Source organism: Chaetura pelagica, unplaced genomic scaffold (assembly GCF_000747805.2).
Source record: "Chaetura pelagica isolate M959 unplaced genomic scaffold, ChaPel_1.0 scaffold428, whole genome shotgun sequence".
NCBI lineage: Eukaryota > Metazoa > Chordata > Aves > Apodiformes > Apodidae > Chaetura > Chaetura pelagica.
The window spans coordinates 792026-814442 of record NW_009954311.1 but is presented as its reverse complement, the minus strand read 5'-3'; the positions used below and the strand labels follow the sequence as shown (position 1 = coordinate 814442).

The following is a 22417-nucleotide window of genomic DNA, read 5'->3' as shown; positions in this document are numbered from 1 at the left end:
TCTTTTTATAGCTATGAAAAAACAATTAATATAGTAGAAGAGTTAAGAATCTCACTTTCCATTTCAATCATCCTGAGAATTTTTCTCTAGCCCTTCAATCCTTTCCTTATCGAACCAGAGACACACTCGTCGTTAAGATATTTATTGATAATTAAAAATAATAAGATTCCAATCACTCATAAAAATATTAAATTTTAATAGAGCAGCACAGGTGGTAAAGACATGAAGAGAGATCCTCCTCCTTGGGTGTCACTTTACTCCAGTAATCATGGATTCGACAGGGCTGGAAGGATTTTTCCCGAGCACTGGCCAAATCCCACCCGGAAGCCGTTGCCCTGGCAGTAACCTGGGGCCAGAAAACAGCAGACAGTTTGTTCTGTGAGGACAGCAGGATTTTACCAGGAATCAAAGCTAATAAAGGTATAAAAAGAACAAAGATAAGAGGAAGCATTTCAGAAATGTGGGGTAAAAAAAACCAACAACAAACCAAACCTGGAAGAGTCTGAGTAGTGCAGGAAAATGAAAAGAAAAAGAAAAAAGAAAAAAGGAAAAAGAAAAAAGAAACACAAAACGTTAAACACAGCAATATGCAAGTTCAGTGAATTGATCAAGGAGCAAGCAAGATGTGGAATATTTCTGTTTTCAAAACCAACCTGCAGCATCATCACTCTACCTGGCAAGCTGATTTGCTGCCTGGTCCAGCCTTGCAATTAATCAACTAAATGTGGATTTTCTTCCTGCAGCATTAGGACAGCTCTTGGGACATCAGGATGCTTATAGCCAGAAAGATGATCATTAAACCCCCACAAACAGCAGGACTTGCCCATGCAGAATCTGTTTCACTCACTCAAATAATCTATTGCCATGAGAAACTGAGCACCTGACTGAAAATATTCATTTATCCTCCGTTATATAAACAGATATTGAAGGTCTTCTGACTGCTGGTGAAGTAACCAACTGTGATGTGACAACATCTCCAGCTACAGAATGATTCAGTCTCTCCCAACTCCTGCATGATGGGAGAGATGACATTAGGATGGAGATGCCACAGCACCTCTTGGTGCCATGGGCCAGCTGAGCTGCTCCAGAAACAGCATCCCTTAGCAAAGCTGCAGGTGAAGGAGAGCAGGGGACACAGCCAGGGACTTCTGGCCCATCTGAGAAGACTATTCTGGGAAGAAACAGCTGAAGAGGCCTACTGTAGCTCTCCACTAACACCAGCTGATCAAAGGAAGGACACAAGTGGCATATGCTGTATTTCATGGACTGCTTTCATCATTACAGATGGATTTTCTGAAAATAATGGAATACATCATCTTCCCTGCATGTGATAAAAAAACCAGATGCCTTTGGGAAGCCAAGAGGAAGCTAAACAGAGCAGACCTTAATCCTAATTCCCACCCTTAGCATGGAGCAGTGGAAACCTCCTTCTGGAAGAGGAGGATGGGTGGGCGCAGGCTGCAGGCAGCCAAAGTTATTGCAGCACGAGGCCAAACCCTGCCAGCTCTATCCCACAGTGCAGCTCTCACAGCCAGCCTGGAAGAAGGTTTTTCCAAGGACAGCAGTGTCTATAAATGCTTGTGTAACAGCCTGCCCACAGACACCATCCCACCATCTGCCAGGTAATCCTCATTCGTAAGCAATACTTGAGTAAGACACTCGCTCTAAGGCTCAGGTCCATTTCCATTAGGCTTTACTGCCAGCTTTCCTTTGAGCACTGGCTTATTATTTCAGTCCAGTTTAGTTATCCCTGCTGTCAACTACAATTTAGAGCAGTCCCGAGGAGCAGCACATTTAACAAAGCAAGCTGTGTGCTGCCAGCAGCAACGGCCTGAGCCGAGTGCCAAGGAGCTGCAGAGAGGTTCGTGCAGCTGGCTGCAGCACGCCAGCAGCAAACCCCCCTCCCAAAGCTCCCTCCCCGAGACACACCTCTTGGGAAAAATATATTTCTCTCATTTTATGTGCTGAGGCTCTGAAATAGCTCCCACATGGGGAGTGAGAACAAAAAGTTGAAACTGGAGAGTAGAAATCACGGGTCAGGCGCTTGGCAAGAGCTGACGGCGCTGCCTTGGGAGAGGATGCAGTAGCACTGGCTCTGCCTCAAGGGTGCCTTAAGGCACTGGCTCTGCTATCCATCACTAAGCAGGAGCAAATCCCAAACTGTCCCAGCAGACAAGCCCAGCAGCACCTGGCTCTGCTATCCATCACTAAACAGGAGCAACTCCCAGGCTGTCCCAGCAGCCAGCCCCAGCAGCACCTGGCTCTCAGGAATGGTGCGATGCCCTGATCACTACAACCACAAACTGTTCCTGGTATAAAGTATCATAGCAGACAGATAAACATGAGACTGTTCCACTGGGGCAAAAGGGCCTTCATCCAGGTTAACAACAGCACCATCATGCCATTTTTTAAGTATTTTTATATCTTTATAGGATTTAAAAGCCTACATCTTTAAACGATTCAAAGTATTTATTCAAAGGCAGTTTGTTCTAGGCATGAAGAACAACCTGGGTCATGGTCTGGTACCATTTGTCCCTCAGCTGGCCACCCTGTGCCTGCAGCTCCCAAACTGCGAGGTGCTCATTGCCATTAAGGATGTCAGCATCTAACTCCAAAGGCACATTCATCATGTCTAACTGTACCCTAATTCAAGGTTTCTGTCACAGGTGCTGGAGAGACATCTTGCACGTCTGAAGGCCAATTTGACACTGAATTGCTGGATTTGTGCACCTCTGCACTGAGCAAACGGAGCCTGTGGAGAGCAGAGTTAGGGACTCCTCAGTTTCATCATCCACAGCTCTCTCCATTACAACTCAATCTCAGCTGTGCCAGCACCTTTCTCTGCAGCACTGGCAGCACCTCACAGAAACGCCTTTCAAAGCTCTTGCGTAGGCAGCCAGACGGGAGACACTGGGGCGCTGGCTGCAGCACTGCTAAAACTGCTTGTAGAGCTATCACAGAGAGAATGGAATGCATCATGTTTTCTTTTTTATTATTTTTTTTAATCACAGGGAAGTTCTTCGGTTTTGTTAAAAAGCTTTCTGAAAAGTCTTGGTTTGATTAAGTGGGCACAGATCTGTGAACACACACTAGCATCACACCTTCGTGTCCTTCAGGTTGCTGCACAGACATTAGTCACATGTTCTCTGTCCTAAGTCAGAATTATAAGTGTTTTCTCTCATTGCTTGAGCTGTTTTGTTCTCTGTGCAGACAATCCCTGATCAAATGAGCATGATAGAGCTGCTCAGAGCCAGGTTTGGCACTGGCTGGGGCTCATCTGATGATGCACCACATCCCACAAGATATTCTCTAAAAATTCAGTGGTTGACATAGCAAAGACATACTCAGGCTTGAATCAGAAGTGTTGCAGGGCTGTTTTATCAAATACTTGCCACATCAAAGTCATAAAAAGGATTAAAAGATGAGAGGAAAGAAAAAAATTAGATTTTTTTTTTGCACTAGTCTTCGGATTCAAAAGAAGTAGGGGTGGGATTTGGATCACTAACCACCATGGCAGGTTTTAATTCATAAAATCCTTAGTTTCTCCAAATGAAAATTAAAACCATGGCCCAGCAGGGAGCAAGCTCTCAAGCACAGTCTTTTTCAGAGCAGAGCTGGTCAGCTGTTCTAGCAGGCTTCCTGCTGTTTCCCACAAACTTGCTTTGCAACACACTTCATTGAATGTGCACCCCTTACAAATAACACACTTTTTCCAGCACTTGCCAAGCACTGCTGCATATGCAAACTTGGACTGTGGTGGCATTAACACATCAACAACTTCTAGTCCCAGGATATTTTTGCCCATAAAGGCAGAGGCCCCATCATCCCCTTAGCCCTCAAGCACAGGTCATTAACGAGGTCATTAACAACTTAGCAAAGCAAATAATCTAATCCAGAAATTTTTATCCCCCTGCTTTTGTCTCCTGACAGGGAGGACACACACAACTGTGCTTGGGGCAAGAATGCAGAGAACAGCCCATCTTCCCACCAGGTACTTTCACTCCTGGGATCAATCAATGGAAACATGTCCCTGGTGCAGTGCAAGAGCAGTTGTTCAGCCATTACCTGTCAAAATTATTTCATCTCCATCCTGTAGGAATTTACGAGACTGGCCACTGCCAAGAGGGATTTCTTTTGTTCCATTCCAGGACAGCTCCAGCATGGAGCCAAAGCTCTCTGGCTCCTGCAGCAAGAGTTCATAAACAAATAAACAACTTTTTAGTATCTAACCTGCTGTTCAGCTACTTGCTGCTGGAACTAGAGACAGAAGTACTTTATCTCTATAGAGCAGAGTTTTGCTGTTGATTTCATTTACTGATATGTTGGCTTGTTGTCCTGCCCTTGCATTTTAATTGCTTGCTCACTATGAGCAGTCAGTCTTACAACCATTACCCGGTGTGTTTGGCATGGTGCTAAACCCTGTAAAAGCAGCTTGGGTGTGCTACAGAAAGAATGGAAATAAGTTGAGGGCATTTCCACAGATCCAGTGCTCTTATGTAGTCACGTTTCAGAGTTTTATTTACATCGTGTTCTTCAGAAGAGCAAAGCTGGCAAAGGTTTGTAAATCTTTCATGTCAACCTGCAGTACGATAGTTTGGGGAAAACAAAAAGAGCTTAAAAATGCTCAAAATAGAAGTATATATATCCCAACTTGGAAACATCTTATCCTGAAGCTGTCTTTCAGAACAGGATTTATATCTGATGCTTCAGGAATTGCCAGTACCTCACCCATCTACTGCAACAGCTACACATGTGGGAATACAAGCAGAGTAAGAGCTGGTGATGTCAGCTCCAAACATGTACAACTAGAGAAACTAGAAGTTATACCCCTGCACCTTGTACATTCTACTCAGAAATAAAAAAAAACAGCCTTTCATAGAGTATAAATAGTATAAGAGGCTTGTGGAGAGATTTGCATCCGTAGTAAGATAGTTCTTAGGGAAAGGAGCACAGGAGAGATTAAAAACAAAAAAACATTAACAACAAAACCCCCTCCACTTCTCAGTGTAATTTTGGGGCTACCAAAGCACTGGGCCTAAGTGCCTCCAAAAGAACTGCAGCTATTTTCATGGCTGCTCAAATCACACAGGACTTAGACCCAAAGCCCTGCTCATTCTGTGTGGGATTGCTGAGCAGTTCTCTGGGAGTATCATTATTTAAAGACTCACAGGTCCACTGATGGTGCCAGAGGCCAGGAGATCTCCAGGTCTGAGGTTGCACCCATTGATTGAATGATGAGCCAGCTGCTGTTTCATGGTCCAGTACATGTGCTGCAGGAAGGAGGAAGAAGAGGCTAAAGAAGTGAAGGATGAACCTCTCTGGCATGCCATTGGTCTACACGGAACCTGTTACATTCTCAGGATGCTGCTGGCAAGACTGTCACTACAGCAAAATTTCTTACTTAATCAAGAACTTTCAGCAGCCTGAAAGCAACCTACACAGTCACTTAGTGCTGCATTCTCAGGAGTTCCTGTGGCCTGGCTAGTTGCTTTCTGAATGATGACCAGGAGCTGTTATGTGCATATAAAACACACACTTTAACAAGCAATTTAGTCATATAACATTTCTCTTATTTCAGCTGTATGCCATTTCTAATCTTTCTTCTTCCTCTCTAGGGCCAGCACTGCTGACTCAGGATCCATGATTAAGTCCAGTCTTTTAAGAAATTTGAAGAAAATTCTCCTGGTTACGGATTTGCTGACCACTGATTTACTGATTGAGGTAATTACTATGCAAAGAACAAAATGTGAATTGAAAATTGATTGAGAAATCCTGCAGCTGGTACATACACCTCCTGGCTTCAATCAGCCTGTGGGGACAGAGCCATCGTGCTGCCCACAGAGTGGCTGGGGCAGACTGGGACTTGGAGGGATGTTGCAGAAATGAGTCTGTAGCTAAATTCCCAGCTGCATCCCCAAATCTGTGTTGCACCTCTGCCCAAGGAGAGGCAATTCTCTCTGCCTGCCAGTCCTTGGCTCTCCCTGCCAAATGAGCATACAACTTACAGTGCTCTGAGCATCCAAAGCTGAGCAGTAGAAAGATCTGCCCCCTTCTTTAGGGCCTTCAGGTGTTTCCATCTTAGTAGGGCTGAACTATCACCACTTTGCCCTCTTCTCCCTCTGTCCCCTGCACACACACACCCCAGGTTTGATCTCCTGCTAATGCAAAAGCCAGGGTTTTAAATTGCCTAAGGCTGAAGCTGGTGACATCAGCAAGATTTCAAACACATAAAAGATACTGGAGTCTTACCTTGAAATTGGATCTGCATATAGTGGCTGGCATGCTCATTCCTTCTCCTGCAGAAAATAAAAAATAAGAAACAGGGAAACTGTTTGTTTCTGTTAAATAAATAATGTTGGAGTCTTTTGATTTTACAGATGGATGGAGACTTCCTTTAACCTTCCTAATCCCTAGCAGGAGACAAGTACTGACATCCTCTACTCTGGTATGAAGGCCAGCATTTCATAGAAAACAGACATGTGGATGGCACTGGGGGAGTATCAAGGTGCCCATTTCCTAAAGGAGCAACACTTGGATCTACCAGTAAGCAGGATGATGAGCTGGGGTCTGAGCTGGGTTACCATCTGAATATCACATATATCTGGTCTTCCCATGCCCTGCTTATGCCTGCCCATGCAGGCAAACCCCCCAGGGACCCTCCTTGTTGTAAGCTGATCATCAGAGAGATATTCCCTCCTTGACATGCTTCTCATATGGGGAGCATGAAGAGTTTTGCCTCTTTCTTTGACAGAGATGATATGGACAAAGATGGAAAAGGAGAGCCACAGAGCCTAGAGCAAGTTGTCTGAAATATGTGGTGGTTCCACATCCCTTAATTGACAATTTCAGCTTTATAACCCACTCAAAATCACTGCACCTTTAATAGCAACGAAGAGCTTGATGTCAAAAGTGTAGGGTTCTTTATCTTGAAGGTAGGGAAGTGGCTTGGGGTCCTAAAAGCATATAAAAAGCACCACAGTCTAAACAAACAGAGAGGAAAAATTCCAGGAACCATCCCAGTGACTCTTTGTTTGACCAGGCTATGAAACACACCCCATTTACTCCACTCTTGCTATTGCTCAGATTATTGATTTGCTTGCTGTCATGCACACACCTTTAAAGGTCTTCTGAACAGATATGATATCCCTTTATCAGATTATTTTTCCTGCACATGGGCTCCAAGAGCCCCCTTCATCACTGTGCTGTGGATGTTAAGCCAAACCAAGGACAGTGCTAGCAACACCTTTGCTCTGCGCCTGCACAGAGAATCTGGTGAATTCTCTTCAAGACTCTTTTAACTAAACCTCTACATAACACAGACAACTGGAAATGCTTTAACACAGTGTTTTGGCTTGAGACCACTGTCTCCACCACTTGCTGGATGCTAAGTGCTCCCAAATTCTACCGAGAAGCTCTCTGGTTGTTTTATTTTCCAGTCATTTTGAAGGAGATGGTGTTCCTGCCCTGCTCAAGCAGACAGGGTTACAGCTCAGGTCACCATGTGCCAGCACCAGTGACATCAGTGAGCATTTGAACTCAGAGACCCCATGTTGTCTTCACAGGTTTGGAAGCAGGATCACACTTGTAAATTCCATGAAGGAATTGCTTGGCACTGGTATAGCTCAGTGATTTCTGGGGTGGGCCCTACCAGTTCTACCAAGATTTTTCTAGCACTGCTTTCCCTCTTTTTCAACCTCTTCTCTTGCTAACCTGGGCAGGGTTTGGCAACACGAATGGCATGAGAGCTTCCATGGTAACAACCCAAGGAGAGATGGTTGTGCCAAAGCTCTTGCTCAGGAATGGACCCAGAGGAACATATTCCCATTTCTGGATGTCACGGGCTAGAAGGAGAAAATTCAAAGTGATGTTAAAAATGTCCTAGGAGTTGCACAGCCATCATGCCAGTGAAAAAGCACCATGGATTGGAAATGTTATCACCACCCTTTTTTAGCCATTGTTCCCAAATCTTGATTTAAATCCATCCCTTTCAGACTCTCAAACCACTTTTCTTGGACCAACTAGATTAGGAAAAAAAGTCAGCAATAATTAAAACAAGTCAGGCCATCCTCATATAACTAGTATTTTTATCCCCAGTTCAGTTAATGTTTTTACAACCAGCCAGTGGTCTGTGTCAGTCATAGGGCCAATTTCAACTAGTTAACTATGCTTTTTTTTTTCTGCTTTAATCTATGCAGAAAGTGAGAGGTTTGTGACTGCCAAATCCCTTTCCTCCTTCTGACAGAGGAATCAATCCTCTGCTGAAATCACCATCGTTAGGGCTGCTCCATCCCTGCCTGGAAGGAACTGGACTGATCTCAGCTCTTTCAGAAGTAAATAAATCTTCATTAAGCAGCAATTTCTGCCTCTACTGATTGATCAAAGGCAGATTGAGATACAGCCTGAGAATTGCAGACAGCAGTTCATTTCCATCCCTTTCAAATGGATCCAGTGGTTTCAGTGATCACTATTCTACTACTGCAATACATGATTTGTCCCTCTCTGAAGTCTCCCGTGACACGGGAACCCCTGCTCCAGCCAGATTCCCGCAGCGCCGGTTACCGCTCCAGTCATTCATAAGGACCATCCCAAAAATGTGCTCCTGGGCTCTGCTGATAGGAATTGGCTCCCCATACTTGTTTCCAGGACCTACAAAGAATGCCTGAAATTGAAAAGCAAAACCTTGATTAAGGAGTTAATTTTTTTTTGGCTAAAATTCTTTCCTGCATAGAGGTTTATGGGCACGAGCAACAGAGGCTGAGCAGGATGGGATTCTGCTTCATTTCCCATACACAGTTAGACAAAACCCATGGCCTACTCCCTCCTTCTTCCCCTCCATGAAGCTGGCAGGCTTGAAATACTTAAGAGCTCTGTGTTGCTAAGAGACAATCATTAAACAAGTGCATGACAATGTCAAAACACAGGAACAGAAATGGTCCCTCCTCATCACAATCCAGATGCAGAACAGGTTTGCCTGTCACTGAAGTGACTCTGCTTCAGGCAGTGAAGAGTTTAAAGTCATCCAAGGGGATGCTGAGCCTGTGGTGACTGAGGGGAAGAGGAGAGAGGTGGAGAAGTGAGCCCACTAATTAAAATGGGTTGTGAACTGGGTGCCTGCACTTGCTTCCTTAGGAAATGTGCAGCCTGAGCACATAGCAGAGAAATCTACAGGGAATCTCAGCTGTGTCTTTCCACTAATATGGAAGTTTGTTCTTCAAAAGCCTTCATCAGTCTAAATCCACTGTTGCAGCAGTGTTTTATTGCTGGCAATAAAACTCAGGCTGCAAAGCAGAGGTATGGTAGCACTTCATGTACTCTACTTTATGGGACTGCTTCCTACTTTATAACATTGATCTGCAAAGCATACAGCATGAAAGACTTTTCATTCATTTTTAGCACCATTTCCCTTAATATTGGACTTCTTCCACTTTTTTTTTTCCAAAAAAAAAGGGAAGAGATGGGGAATAAATAATACTAAAATGCTATAAATCACATACATCATAATAAACAAAACTATAAAACTCTCCCTTCTGCATGGCACTAATCCACAAGAACATGCATCTTCTGGGGATGTTTTGATACAACACCCACAGCACAGGTTTCCATCCAGGAGGATGAGGAATTTGAATTGCACCCCAAGAACTCATGGCTTCCTCCTCTCTAGACTCAAGGCACTGACAGTTTGCATTTCCAGAACCCCCAAAATCCATTAAAAGATCCTGGCTGCAGTGCAGAGGTAGCTGCTACCCAGACAGCAGGCTGTGGTGTCTGATAAAAAGATGTCTGAGTGATTCCAGACTGAGCTGCGTGGGTGCTCAGATAACACACCCTGCAACTTGCCAGCAGGGAAGGTTTCCTCCACAGCAAGCTTTGTTGCCTGCTTCAGAGACTGCTCAGAGGGAAACACAGGAATGGACCTTATGAGACATCCATTTTAGAAGTTACTCATAGCTTTTATTCGCCATTTCTATTTGAATGTTTTTCAAGTGGTGGGGGGAAAAAAGCCCCATCTTACCATTTCTAACTCGATATCCAGACGCTTACAAGCACCAAACACTGGAGGTTTATCTGTGGGAAGAAGAAGGAGTATTTTACAACAGGAAGGCAGTTAGGGCAGTAAAAGTAACAGCAGAAAAACCAGCAGCTGATGCTGCCTGGCCTACAAACAGAAGTTTGGACTTAACTCAGGGCTTTCTCTTGTTCTCACCCTAAAATGGGCTTTAGACAAGGCTTCCCAGGTCCTTCCTCTTTCAGGAAAAATAAAATAAAAATAAAATAAAAAGAAGCCACATTAAAAGCCTACAATAGACTCACCATTATCAGGTTTCATTTGTCCCACAGGTCTCCTTATGGGCGTCCCAGACACCACAACGGACGATGCCCGGCCATGGTACCCAACAGGTAAGTGCAGCCTTGTGAAAGAGCATCACATGGTTAGCTGTGTAGCCATCACCATCCAGAGCAGACTTTTGTGGTGGTGGAAGTACCACAGGGGTGTGAGGTATGAGGAGAAAGCTCTGCATAGATTGGCATGGACATTTGCACCTTAACGACGTGAGTGAGCTATAATCCAAAGCCATGTAGCTGTCTTAATGCACTCCTGTGCCACTGCTCCACTTAATTCCTTGGAGCCTAAGCCCTGGTTTCTTGTCACTCAGCAAAAGAACAACTCTTAAGTAAATCTGTCTTGGAACCAGAGGGCTGCATTGTAATTGGTGTGGCTGCTGCTGCAAAAAATGCAGGGTAGACTCAGCAATGACTGGGGAAATGTGGGTTTCAGTTCTGTTATTGGACTGACAACACAGGTTCTCATCTGCCATGCACTGAAATCAATATTTTCCTGAAAGGCTACTCAGATCTTAAAAAAACTACATATATGTACAGCTAAGCATACAAAATAATGCTGTTCCAGGGGAAAACCTGAACCACCCACCAGTTAGGCATCAAAGCGTTCTCCTTCCCCCTGAACATGATCCCAACGTTCGTGGCATGTTGGCGTGAGGAGTAGAAGTCAGTGTAATCTCCTGTGTGGGGAGAAAACCAACATAAAATAGGGACAAATGCTGTGAAAGTGCCTCATGTGCCAATGCTAGAGCACATAGTGCACTGCTGGCAATGGAAGGAGCAAAAGAGGAGGCAGCAAGAGCATGAAGCAGAGGCCTGCAGTAACATTTCACTTCCTTAGCACAGGGAGGTAACGAACAGCAGAAGGATGGTGATCAGCCTACAAACCACACATACAAAACTGGCCTCTTTGTTATTATTTTTTAAGCCTCCGGTAGAAAAGAGGGGAAGAAGAGCCCAAGGACAGAAAGCAGCAGCCAGCCTTCCCGGGGCAAGCCAGGTCCCACTGCTGGTTCAGCCTTGCCGGTGGTACCCAGGAGGAGGGAACCGGCTGATGCTCAGGGCATCTGCTGCCCTCTGCTGCCATCCATGGAAACAGCTCCCTCCGCCCAGGTGAATGGGAGATCAGAGGGGTTTGGGGAAAAAACCTCCACTTCGGATGGGGCATTTACATGACCTTAAGTTGTTTTGCAAGCTCAATAACTTATCCTTCAGCCTCAGCAGAGGATACAGCCAGTGTTTACTCTCGGGATGGGCATAAATCATACACAGGACAGAGCTGAAGGTAAGTGTAGTGGAAACCTAAGTCACTTGTAGCTGTGAGATACAACCAACATACCCACAGCGCTCACGAGTGCAGGGAGGTGTCACATTTATGGGAATTCATGACAGTTCCTCAGGGCTGGGCTAAATTTTGTCCTGAACCAGGGCTATGACCCATGGGAGCCCAAAGCCCAGAGGAAACAGGACTTGGCCAGGAAATAGACATGTTCACATCCCTGCTCCAGTGAAGGTCACATCTGTTGAGTGATTTTGGTCAATGTCTGTATATCTATAAAGATACACTAACTCCAAAGCAGTCCATGGCCTCATGGGAGTGGGGGCAAGGTTTGGGGTGTAGAGTAACAGCCTGGCAGCAGAGACTCATGCTGATCTGCAAAGCTGTGCTGGAGTATCTGCATTGCAAAGCTTTGAAATATCTGAATAATTTTCTGATGGCAAATGGGGAAAATGTTGGAAATTGGACAAGTTTTACTTCCCTGGCTCTAGTCACAAAGGTCTTTGGTGATGCCAAGCTGATGACAGGAGTTTCGATACACCAGACAAACCGGATTTAGTGAAAACTGCATCCAGGAATTTTCTGGCTGCTATTGAGCTTCCCCAGGCTTTTATTCATGTGCCACAGATAGCACCTACTGTTCATTACACACAATAATCTACTTCTGGCTCTTGCAAAACCCACTCCCTGTTGCAGCTAAGATCTATCTGTCTGGGAAAGCTGGAAATAAAGCAATTTCTCCAGGTGGGAGCACAGGGCAGAGACTCACCAATGTGGGCTGGCAAGTGCATCGTCGCAGAAGCCTGAGGTACAAATGCTCTGAAATGAAAAATGACAATTTCATCTCTCAGAAACCTTGCAACTCTCACCCTTAAGTAGTTAATAAGCATATAAGGGGAAGACTGTCTCCTGGATCTTTCCTGAATTTATTTTGCAAAGCCTTGCAGCAAAAAACCTTGCAGGAAAACTAAGGAAACTGTGCAGGCTGCTGTTACTGAGCCCAAAAGTGAGAAAGAGGACATATGCTGGGCTCGAGTTGCCTGGTTTCCCAAGGGCCACAGAGAGAGGCTCGATGCCCATGGACACAGCTAGGCAGGTCACACTTTTATGGGATGTGGTTCTCAAGGTGTCTGAGCCAAACTGCTGCATCTGCTCAGGGAAGATCCCAGTGTCATGTGGTGGTTCAACCTCTCCCCTGCACCGTTGTGCCTAAATCAGCCTGGCAAAACAGGGAGGAGCAGCTCCTGCTTGCTGCCAGGGCAGGTGGTTGTAGCATTTAAAGCATCACTCTGAATAAACAAGGTTTGTGATTAATGGACACAATTATTAAAGCCTCCCACTCCCACACCAGTGCCCTGTCCCATATCTGAAGCTGATTTATCACAACAGGGTTGGTTCTAGCTGTGTGAGCAGGGACACATAGGGGACAGCGGGATGTACCCGTGTGTCCCTGTGCCAGGGCTGGCAGCCCCGGCAGCCACTCACTGTGACACCTGGAAAGCTGTGACCAGCTTCATCCTGCACAGCCCAGCACTCCGTGTTCAGCTTCCTTTGCATCCCAGGACAGTGTCTGTCCTGCTGTGGCCTTGCAGTGCTGCGAGGCCATCCCAGGCATGTGGTGGACGTGGCAGAGCAGGGTCCCAGCCTGGCTGCAGGTCCCACTGAAACAGCCCCTCTGAGTAACTTGATCTAGTGGGAGGTGTCCCTGCCAATACAGGGGGTTTGGATCTACATGATCTTTAAGGTCCTTTCCAACCCACACCATTCTATGACTCTGTGATTAATCAGAGACACAATTAAGAGAAGGAACCCGTTAATGCCCATGTAGGTGGAAAGGTGGCCACAACCAGACCTTTTTGCTCCCTCACCTCCTCCGCAGCTCCGCGTTGTCCCTCAGGGTGGGCTCCCCAGCTGACAGCAGCTTCTGCAGAAAAGCTCTTGCCTCCACCCACGCCGCCCGGCCCAGCCCCATGAAGGCGTTCAGGGTAGGCTGGCACAGGACAGACAGGCAGAGAGGCAGAAAAAAAGACCACGTTTTGCTTCCCCTTCACACCCATGGAAGATGCCCTGCACTTCCATCCCCGGTTTAAATGCCCACAGACAGGAGTTGCAATAGCCACCTAGATTGCCTTTCTCTCTGTTCTTACTTGCCTGCACTCCTGCCTTCCCACCACAAGACTTCTGAAGCAGGACCTGCTGCACATTTGCCAGTCCTAACACACTGCTTCAGGCCTTTGCTATCTCATCTACCTGTAACCAGATGTCATTTGCATTTACCCTCAACATAGCCCCTGTCATTTAAAATCCCATCCGATTCCTTGCCTTGAAGGCACAAGCATGAATGAAGTAATGTTTAGGCTTTGTGTCAGACCCTGTATTGCCAAAGTCTGATGAAGCTTCCAGCAAAAATGCCCTTTGGACCCCCAATGCCTCTGCTCTCCTTGCTATTGCAGGTGTGATGAGTTTTGCTGCCTCATGACAGGTATCCAGGTCATGTTCATTATCTCACCCCAAAATTCTAAAAATTCTTACGGATATTTCCAAAATGTGTATGGAAATCAGAACAACAGACTCAATGATAAATACCTGGTCAAAGACATGCTGATGTTTGGCAAGAGCTGGTCCATTGAACAGATGTTTAATGACACTGAGATCCAAAATCTGGTCTCCAATTGCTACCCCGAGCCTGTGCCGAGGCTGCAAAGCAGCGAGAGGAAGGGGAAAAAAGAAGAGTTCATGCTTATCCCAAAAAATCTTCCAAAGAGGGCATGGGGGAGGACAGTGACCACAGTGAGTTTAATCCACCAGGGATAAGGAACTGATACCACAACAATTTGCCATGAAGAGCTAGTCAGTGAGGCTGGGTGCTGAAAAATGTTGAGACCTAAAGCAAAAGCATCACTGCAGACTCCCCACAGACTCTGAGGTGGAATCACCTCATTCATCACCCCTCATCCCCGTCATTTGGAGGAAGGATAGGACAACAAATGGAGATTTTTTTTCTCCTGCTCCCTTCCCCTTAGAAGTATTTGCCCACTTTTCATTCAGGACAATTTAAGAATAAGCTCATGTATCTGAAATACACGGTGAAGTAGGAGAACGCTGTTCCTCCTTTTACAGGCAGAGAACTGAAGCATAAATGTGCCATAGGCAGGATTTATTTCAACCTGCCTAACCATGTCATTGGAGAGAGAAATAGGCACTTCTGCACCATACTTCCTCCCCAGAAATGAGGGGTGCTCTGGACTCAACTGACAATACCAGGAACACAACCAGGAACACGTTATTTCTGTATCAGGCTGAATGAGGCTGCCCTATGGAACCCACCCTCACACCACGCAAGGAGCCCACAACCTGCACACAAACCCCAGCCTGGATCCTTGCTACAGGCCCAGCTACCCACAGGCATGGGAAACTGTGGCTGTATTCGCTGGACAGATGGATCCTGAGACACAAAGACCCTGTTCATCCACTCCAGCTCTTGCAGGGCCGGCACCAAGCGCGTGCGGAGCCAGCGGGGACGGTGCGGGAACAGCACGGACAGTCCCACTGCAGCTCTGCCACAGCTGTATGGGGGGTTAGGGAAATGCTGCTCCTTTCAAAGACAAACTTCAATTCTTCGTGTCTTTAGGCATATAAAAACAAACTAGTTACAGCCGTTATGAAAACCAGCTGACCAAAGGGAATAAGCATCTGTGAAAATCCACAGTATTAAAACTATTTTTCAACCTTTCATTTCCAAACAAATTCCAAATGTGATAAGTATTTATTCAGCAAACATTCCTGCAGAAAAAAAAACTAAAGGTCACATCAGGTTAATTTGTAACTGAGATAGGAATGACACCAACTGCTTGAGCTTGAAATCATTAAAATGTTGGGCTACTTTTAGAACATTATTTTCCTACATAGTTCCCATGAATCCTTGCCTGTCTTTTCATAGGGTTTGAATGAAGATGTTTTCTTCAGAGAACAGTTATGAGAGAAGGTGGAAAAATAATCCAGACTTGCTAGATAACACACACATCTAGGAAGAGATTAAATGAACCATTTCAGTTTTATCTTTGGAAAACACCAGATCAGAAAGCACAGTCTTCTGGTTTCAATTTTTTTCTTTTTTTCAACCTGCATGGATAAGCAAGACAGCAGAAACCAGGAGATAATCATGAAGTCTCTGTGAGCAATGATTAAAAAATCCTCCACTTTTCTCTTTTAAGATGCAGCTCTTGGCTCCTTTCCCTTTCTCCAGGAGGGCACACCTATGGGCTCCACCTCACCAGGCACCCAGAGGTGTGAGGCTCAGCCCAGCTGGGCTCACTTCTCATTAAATAGGAACTGGGAGCTACCCCTTTGGAAGAAGGGCCAAACAGTGAGTTTTTTTCCTGTGATCATAAATTAAAAGGTGCAAATCTGGCTTAACCTGTAGCATTTGGGCACAGCTTTACATGCAACACACTTTTACACATCTAATGCATCCATGAATACCAAATAAAGCACAACGGGTCAGCTGCAGACAGAACTGACATATTGTGTATCCTGGTTTAACACTTTCCAGCCAGCCCTACCATCTCACCAAGAGTGGGCACCTGGCAGTGCAGAAGATGACACTCCTTTGCAAATATAGCCTTTTGCCTTACATCAGTTCACTACAGGATTAACTGTAGGTGACTTCATGTGGCTTCTTAATGGTGACAGTGTGATTGCACTCAGTCACAAATGGGGGACTGAGTTAAAAAAAATATCAGTGCAAACTGTGCTGTGCCTCTGTTTAGAGAGGGGAAGGATCAAACACAGATGTAATGACTTCACAAAAACAGTCAAAGCCACACAAAAGCTACTCTCTGTATTGGCCAAAGTAGTTCTTGTAAGTATGAACAGTCTTAATTTCTTTTGTGCATTTTTAAGAAAGCTGTCATTACAATAACCAGTTAGAAAAAAAGGTAATGTGGCAGCTACAGTTCTGGTTGTGACCAGCTTCATCCTGCACAGCCCAGCACTCCGTGTTCAGCTTCCTTTGCATCCCAGGACAGTGTCTGTCCTGCTGTGGCCTTGCAGTGCTGCGAGGCCATCCCAGGCATGTGGTGGACGTGGCAGAGCAGGGTCCCAGCCTGGCTGCAGGTCCCACTGAAACAGCCCCTCTGAGTAACTTGATCTAGTGGGAGGTGTCCCTGCCAATACAGGGGGTTTGGATCTACATGATCTTTAAGGTCCTTTCCAACCCACACCATTCTATGACTCTGTGATTAATCAGAGACACAATTAAGAGAAGGAACCCGTTAATGCCCATGTAGGTGGAAAGGTGGCCACAACCAGACCTTTTTGCTCCCTCACCTCCTCCGCAGCTCCGCGTTGTCCCTCAGGGTGGGCTCCCCAGCTGACAGCAGCTTCTGCAGAAAAGCTCTTGCCTCCACCCACGCCGCCCGGCCCAGCCCCATGAAGGCGTTCAGGGTAGGCTGGCACAGGACAGACAGGCAGAGAGGCAGAAAAAAAGACCACGTTTTGCTTCCCCTTCACACCCATGGAAGATGCCCTGCACTTCCATCCCCGGTTTAAATGCCCACAGACAGGAGTTGCAATAGCCACCTAGATTGCCTTTCTCTCTGTTCTTACTTGCCTGCACTCCTGCCTTCCCACCACAAGACTTCTGAAGCAGGACCTGCTGCACATTTGCCAGTCCTAACACACTGCTTCAGGCCTTTGCTATCTCATCTACCTGTAACCAGATGTCATTTGCATTTACCCTCAACATAGCCCCTGTCATTTAAAATCCCATCCGATTCCTTGCCTTGAAGGCACAAGCATGAATGAAGTAATGTTTAGGCTTTGTGTCAGACCCTGTATTGCCAAAGTCTGATGAAGCTTCCAGCAAAAATGCCCTTTGGACCCCCAATGCCTCTGCTCTCCTTGCTATTGCAGGTGTGATGAGTTTTGCTGCCTCATGACAGGTATCCAGGTCATGTTCATTATCTCACCCCAAAATTCTAAAAATTCTTACGGATATTTCCAAAATGTGTATGGAAATCAGAACAACAGACTCAATGATAAATACCTGGTCAAAGACATGCTGATGTTTGGCAAGAGCTGGTCCATTGAACAGATGTTTAATGACACTGAGATCCAAAATCTGGTCTCCAATTGCTACCCCGAGCCTGTGCCGAGGCTGCAAAGCAGCGAGAGGAAGGGGAAAAAAGAAGAGTTCATGCTTATCCCAAAAAATCTTCCAAAGAGGGCATGGGGGAGGACAGTGACCACAGTGAGTTTAATCCACCAGGATACCACAACAATTTGCCATGAAGAGCTAGTCAGTGAGGCTGGGTGCTGAAAAATGTTGAGACCTAAAGCAAAAGCATCACTGCAGACTCCCCACAGACTCTGAGGTGGAATCACCTCATCCATCACCCCTCATCCCCGTCATTTGGAGGAAGGATAGGACAACAAATGGAGATTTTTTTTCTCCTGCTCCCTTCCCCTTAGAAGTATTTGCCCACTTTTCATTCAGGACAATTTAAGAATAAGCTCATGTATCTGAAATACACGGTGAAGTAGGAGAACGCTGTTCCTCCTTTTACAGGCAGAGAACTGAAGCATAAATGTGCCATAGGCAGGATTTATTTCAACCTGCCTAACCATGTCATTGGAGAGAGAAATAGGCACTTCTGCACCATACTTCCTCCCCAGAAATGAGGGGTGCTCTGGACTCAACTGACAATACCAGGAACACAACCAGGAACACGTTATTTCTGTATCAGGCTGAATGAGGCTGCCCTATGGAACCCACCCTCACACCACGCAAGGAGCCCACAACCTGCACACAAACCCCAGCCTGGATCCTTGCTACAGGCCCAGCTACCCACAGGCATGGGAAACTGTGGCTGTATTCGCTGGACAGATGGATCCTGAGACACAAAGACCCTGTTCATCCACTCCAGCTCTTGCAGGGCCGGCACCAAGCGCGTGCGGAGCCAGCGGGGACGGTGCGGGAACAGCACGGACAGTCCCACTGCAGCTCTGCCACAGCTGTATGGGGGGTTAGGGAAATGCTGCTCCTTTCAAAGACAAACTTCAATTCTTCGTGTCTTTAGGCAAATAAAAACAAACTAGTTACAGCCGTTATGAAAACCAGCTGACCAAAGGGAATAAGCATCTGTGAAAATCCACAGTATTAAAACTATTTTTCAACCTTTCATTTCCAAACAAATTCCAAATGTGATAAGTATTTATTCAGCAAACATTCCTGCAGAAAAAAAAACTAAAGGTCACATCAGGTTAATTTGTAACTGAGATAGGAATGACACCAACTGCTTGAGCTTGAAATCATTAAAATGTTGGGCTACTTTTAGAACATTATTTTCCTACATAGTTCCCATGAATCCTTGCCTGTCTTTTCATAGGGTTTGAATGAAGATGTTTTCTTCAGAGAACAGTTATGAGAGAAGGTGGAAAAATAATCCAGACTTGCTAGATAACACACACATCTAGGAAGAGATTAAATGAACCATTTCAGTTTTATCTTTGGAAAACACCAGATCAGAAAGCACAGTCTTCTGGTTTCAATTTTTTTCTTTTTTTCAACCTGCATGGATAAGCAAGACAGCAGAAACCAGGAGATAATCATGAAGTCTCTGTGAGCAATGATTAAAAAATCCTCCACTTTTCTCTTTTAAGATGCAGCTCTTGGCTCCTTTCCCTTTCTCCAGGAGGGCACACCTATGGGCTCCACCTCACCAGGCACCCAGAGGTGTGAGGCTCAGCCCAGCTGGGCTCACTTCTCATTAAATAGGAACTGGGAGCTACCCCTTTGGAAGAAGGGCCAGTGAGGTTTTTTCCTGTGATCATAAATTAAAAGGTGCAAATCTGGCTTAACCTGTAGCATTTGGGCACAGCTTTACATGCAACACACTTTTACACATCTAATGCATCCATGAATACCAAATAAAGCACAACGGGTCAGCTGCAGACAGAACTGACATATTGTGTATCCTGGTTTAACACTTTCCAGCCAGCCCTACCATCTCACCAAGAGTGGGCACCTGGCAGTGCAGAAGATGACACTCCTTTGCAAATATAGCCTTTTGCCTTACATCAGTTCACTACAGGATTAACTGTAGGTGACTTCATGTGGCTTCTTAATGGTGACAGTGTGATTGCACTCAGTCACAAATGGGGGACTGAGTTAAAAAAAATATCAGTGCAAACTGTGCTGTGCCTCTGTTTAGAGAGGGGAAGGATCAAACACAGATGTAATGACTTCACAAAAACAGTCAAAGCCACACAAAAGCTACTCTCTGTATTGGCCAAAGTAGTTCTTGTAAGTATGAACAGTCTTAATTTCTTTTGTGCATTTTTAAGAAAGCTGTCATTACAATAACCAGTTAGAAAAAAAGGTAATGTGGCAGCTACAGTTCTGGTGTCAAATCAGGAAGCCTGGGTAAGCCTCTCAGGCTGGGAATTTTTTCTACATATCCCAGGTTGCTGGATATTTCTGCTTTTATTCATAGCCTCTGAGCAATTACAACACCCCAAGGACAAAGTTTGTTGTTACTCACCTCCTCCTTAGTGGAGAACACCCCATAGGGGAGATTTTGGAGAGGAAAATCCGAGTCCTTGTCTACCTGGATGAATGACATGCTGAACACTGAGCAGTGCCTGCCTGAGAGCCTTTACCTCGGGGGCTGCTACACACCTTCCTGGGAGGAAGATCCTCTCCAGATGTTGTAACCCAGAGCACAGAAGCACCAAATCCCACCCTCTGTCCTCAGCCCCAAACCAATCACGGTTTCTTCTCCATCCCACCCCTCTGCCAGCAGTTAATTAGTGCCAGAGGGTGACTCAGCAGCTCTTAACGGTTCCCAGCAATGTAGGGACTGGGGGAGAATCAGGCTCTTCCTGCTCAATAAACATGAAACTGGGCCCTTCTTTTAACAGATCCAACACTGTGGTGGATCTGAGAAGACAGGTTGAAGACCAGAGGTAACTCAGCTCCTGCACACTGGGATGGTCACTTACTTGCCAGAGCAATGGTGACATGATCATGCCCACACTGAGCAGATCTTCCACCAGGAGCTCAGCAACCTTTGGGAAGCTGCACAGCTCACACCTGAACCTGCACTTGGGTGTGCTTTTTAGTTTTGAAATGTGCATGACTGAGTCTTTCAATTTTCTCTATAGTTCCAGCAGCTTAAAACAGAGGAACCAACCACAAAAGGCAGGGAGACTGTTTTTTCTGCTCCCAGCCCCAGCTTTCCCCCACCTGTAGGAGAAAATTGACCCATATTCAGGAAAAGTAGAAACCAACGAGGGAATATCCTTGAAATTAGAACAGCAAAGACCATCCCTTTTAAATAAAAAGTATTAGATGATGTGACAGAAAAACACAGATTTCCCACTAAGCTTTTCCTTCTGGCAGAGAAGACTCACTGGAAGAAATGTAGCAAGCTGGAGAGCCAGATATTCAGTGTAAGATGATACACCACTGCTGACAACAGCCCATCTGTGACAGCTCTTCACTAGCAGAAACCCCAGCTCACATGGTGCTATTTGAAAGGGGTTATTTAAATAATGCAACACCCAGCACAAATTTCTGTAGAATTCCTGTACCTAAGGTACAACTCCATTATACTGATTGTTGGAAGTATTTTTATTGGAGTTCAAACCCTGGTTTGACACCAGGGTTGTAGGACTTGGGAAAATGTCCTGTTTTGCATCATGACTGTGAGGAACCTGCTTATTAAAAAAATCCTGAAAACATGTTTCAAATACACACTGTGCATCTTAAGACAAACAGATTTACTCCAGTGTTTTGTACTGCTGTGAATGTGCTGGTATAAAAATGTTCGTCTGCTCATCTCAAACAGATGACAAAACACAAATCTTCACTGGTTATCCACATCAACCACCATGATAACACAGAGCAAATGCCAAAGCAAACAAAGATGATACACAATTCTTAAGTGTCAGGGAAAGATGGACTTCCAGTCTAAATGCAAGCTTATAGATCAGGACCATATGCTCTTTCAATACTTTGATAAATATGGACAAGCCAAAGGAAGTTTATTAGCTCACTCTAAGAGTGGCACATGTGGATGTAGAATTGCCCAATGCTGACCTGCCTGGATATCAGGACTGCAGAGCATTGGGAGGCAGTTTCTTCTTAGCAGTCACATTTCCTACCATTGTAATTGAGGGCCAGAAAAGTTGGTAAAGGGAGTATGTGAATTCCAAAGGCAGTTGCTGTTCTTGCACCTCTTCTTTCAGTCTCTCAGACACCAGAAGATACAAACCAGACTGGTTTTCCCCCCATTGTGAAATCTACAATTTCTGCTTGGTCCAGAAGCATCACTGTCAGATGAAAGGCAGATTGGAGGGGAGGGCACACAGGGGAGAGAAACAGCCATTTTTAGGAAAAGGAAGAGAAAGACCAGATACAAGGAAGAGGGAAGAGTCAAAACAGGGAAGGATGAAAGTGAAGTAGCAAAGAGGAAAGCAAACCGAGAACTACCCGCAAGAGAGAAGACACTGCTTCTCTTTCATGTTCTGTGCTGTGCAAGAGGAAGTTTAGCAGATGCTCTGAGGAAATACAGTATCTTTGACTCATAAAAAGGCAGACCATTACCAAAACTTCCTGGAAAGTGTTATTTATTCCATCTTTTACTATAAGAGCTCTGTGCTTCACAGATTGTGGTTATGCCATTTTTGCAAGCACAAGATACTTCATTTATTACTGGGTCTTGCAGATTACTTTCATAGCTTTCTGAAAGCTCCTTCTGCTGTGGTACTGCTTACATGCTAAACGTAGTTAGT

General features: G+C 45.4%; 1 protein-coding gene across 1 annotated transcript; it reads right to left on the bottom strand.

The window, feature by feature from the left end:
- Positions 1-243: 243 nt before the first annotated feature.
- Positions 244-20347, bottom strand: FAH (fumarylacetoacetate hydrolase (fumarylacetoacetase)). Its single transcript, XM_010004054.1, has 14 exons — positions 20164-20347; positions 17667-17777; positions 16949-17070; positions 12390-12439; positions 10931-11021; positions 10312-10409; positions 10013-10065; positions 8560-8659; positions 7711-7841; positions 6878-6953; positions 6250-6296; positions 5169-5270; positions 4066-4183; positions 244-346 (listed from the first exon to the last, which is right to left on the bottom strand). Exons 1-14 carry the CDS (start codon positions 20242-20244, stop codon positions 267-269), a joined length of 1260 nt encoding a protein of 419 aa, XP_010002356.1. The 5' UTR covers positions 20245-20347; the 3' UTR covers positions 244-266.
- Between the last annotated feature and the right edge of the window lie 2070 nt (positions 20348-22417).

Coding starts and splice junctions, on each gene's coding strand:
- FAH (XM_010004054.1), bottom strand. CDS start 20,244: ATGTCATTCATCCAGGTAGACAAGGACTCGGATTTTCCTCTCCAAAAT. Junction 6,297..6,877: donor GCTCTTCGTTGCTATTAAAG/GTGCAGTGATTT, acceptor TATTTTCTGCAG/GAGAAGGAATGAGCATGCCA. Junction 5,271..6,249: donor TATGCAGATCCAATTTCAAG/GTAAGACTCCAG, acceptor TCCTTCCTGCAG/CACATGTACTGGACCATGAA.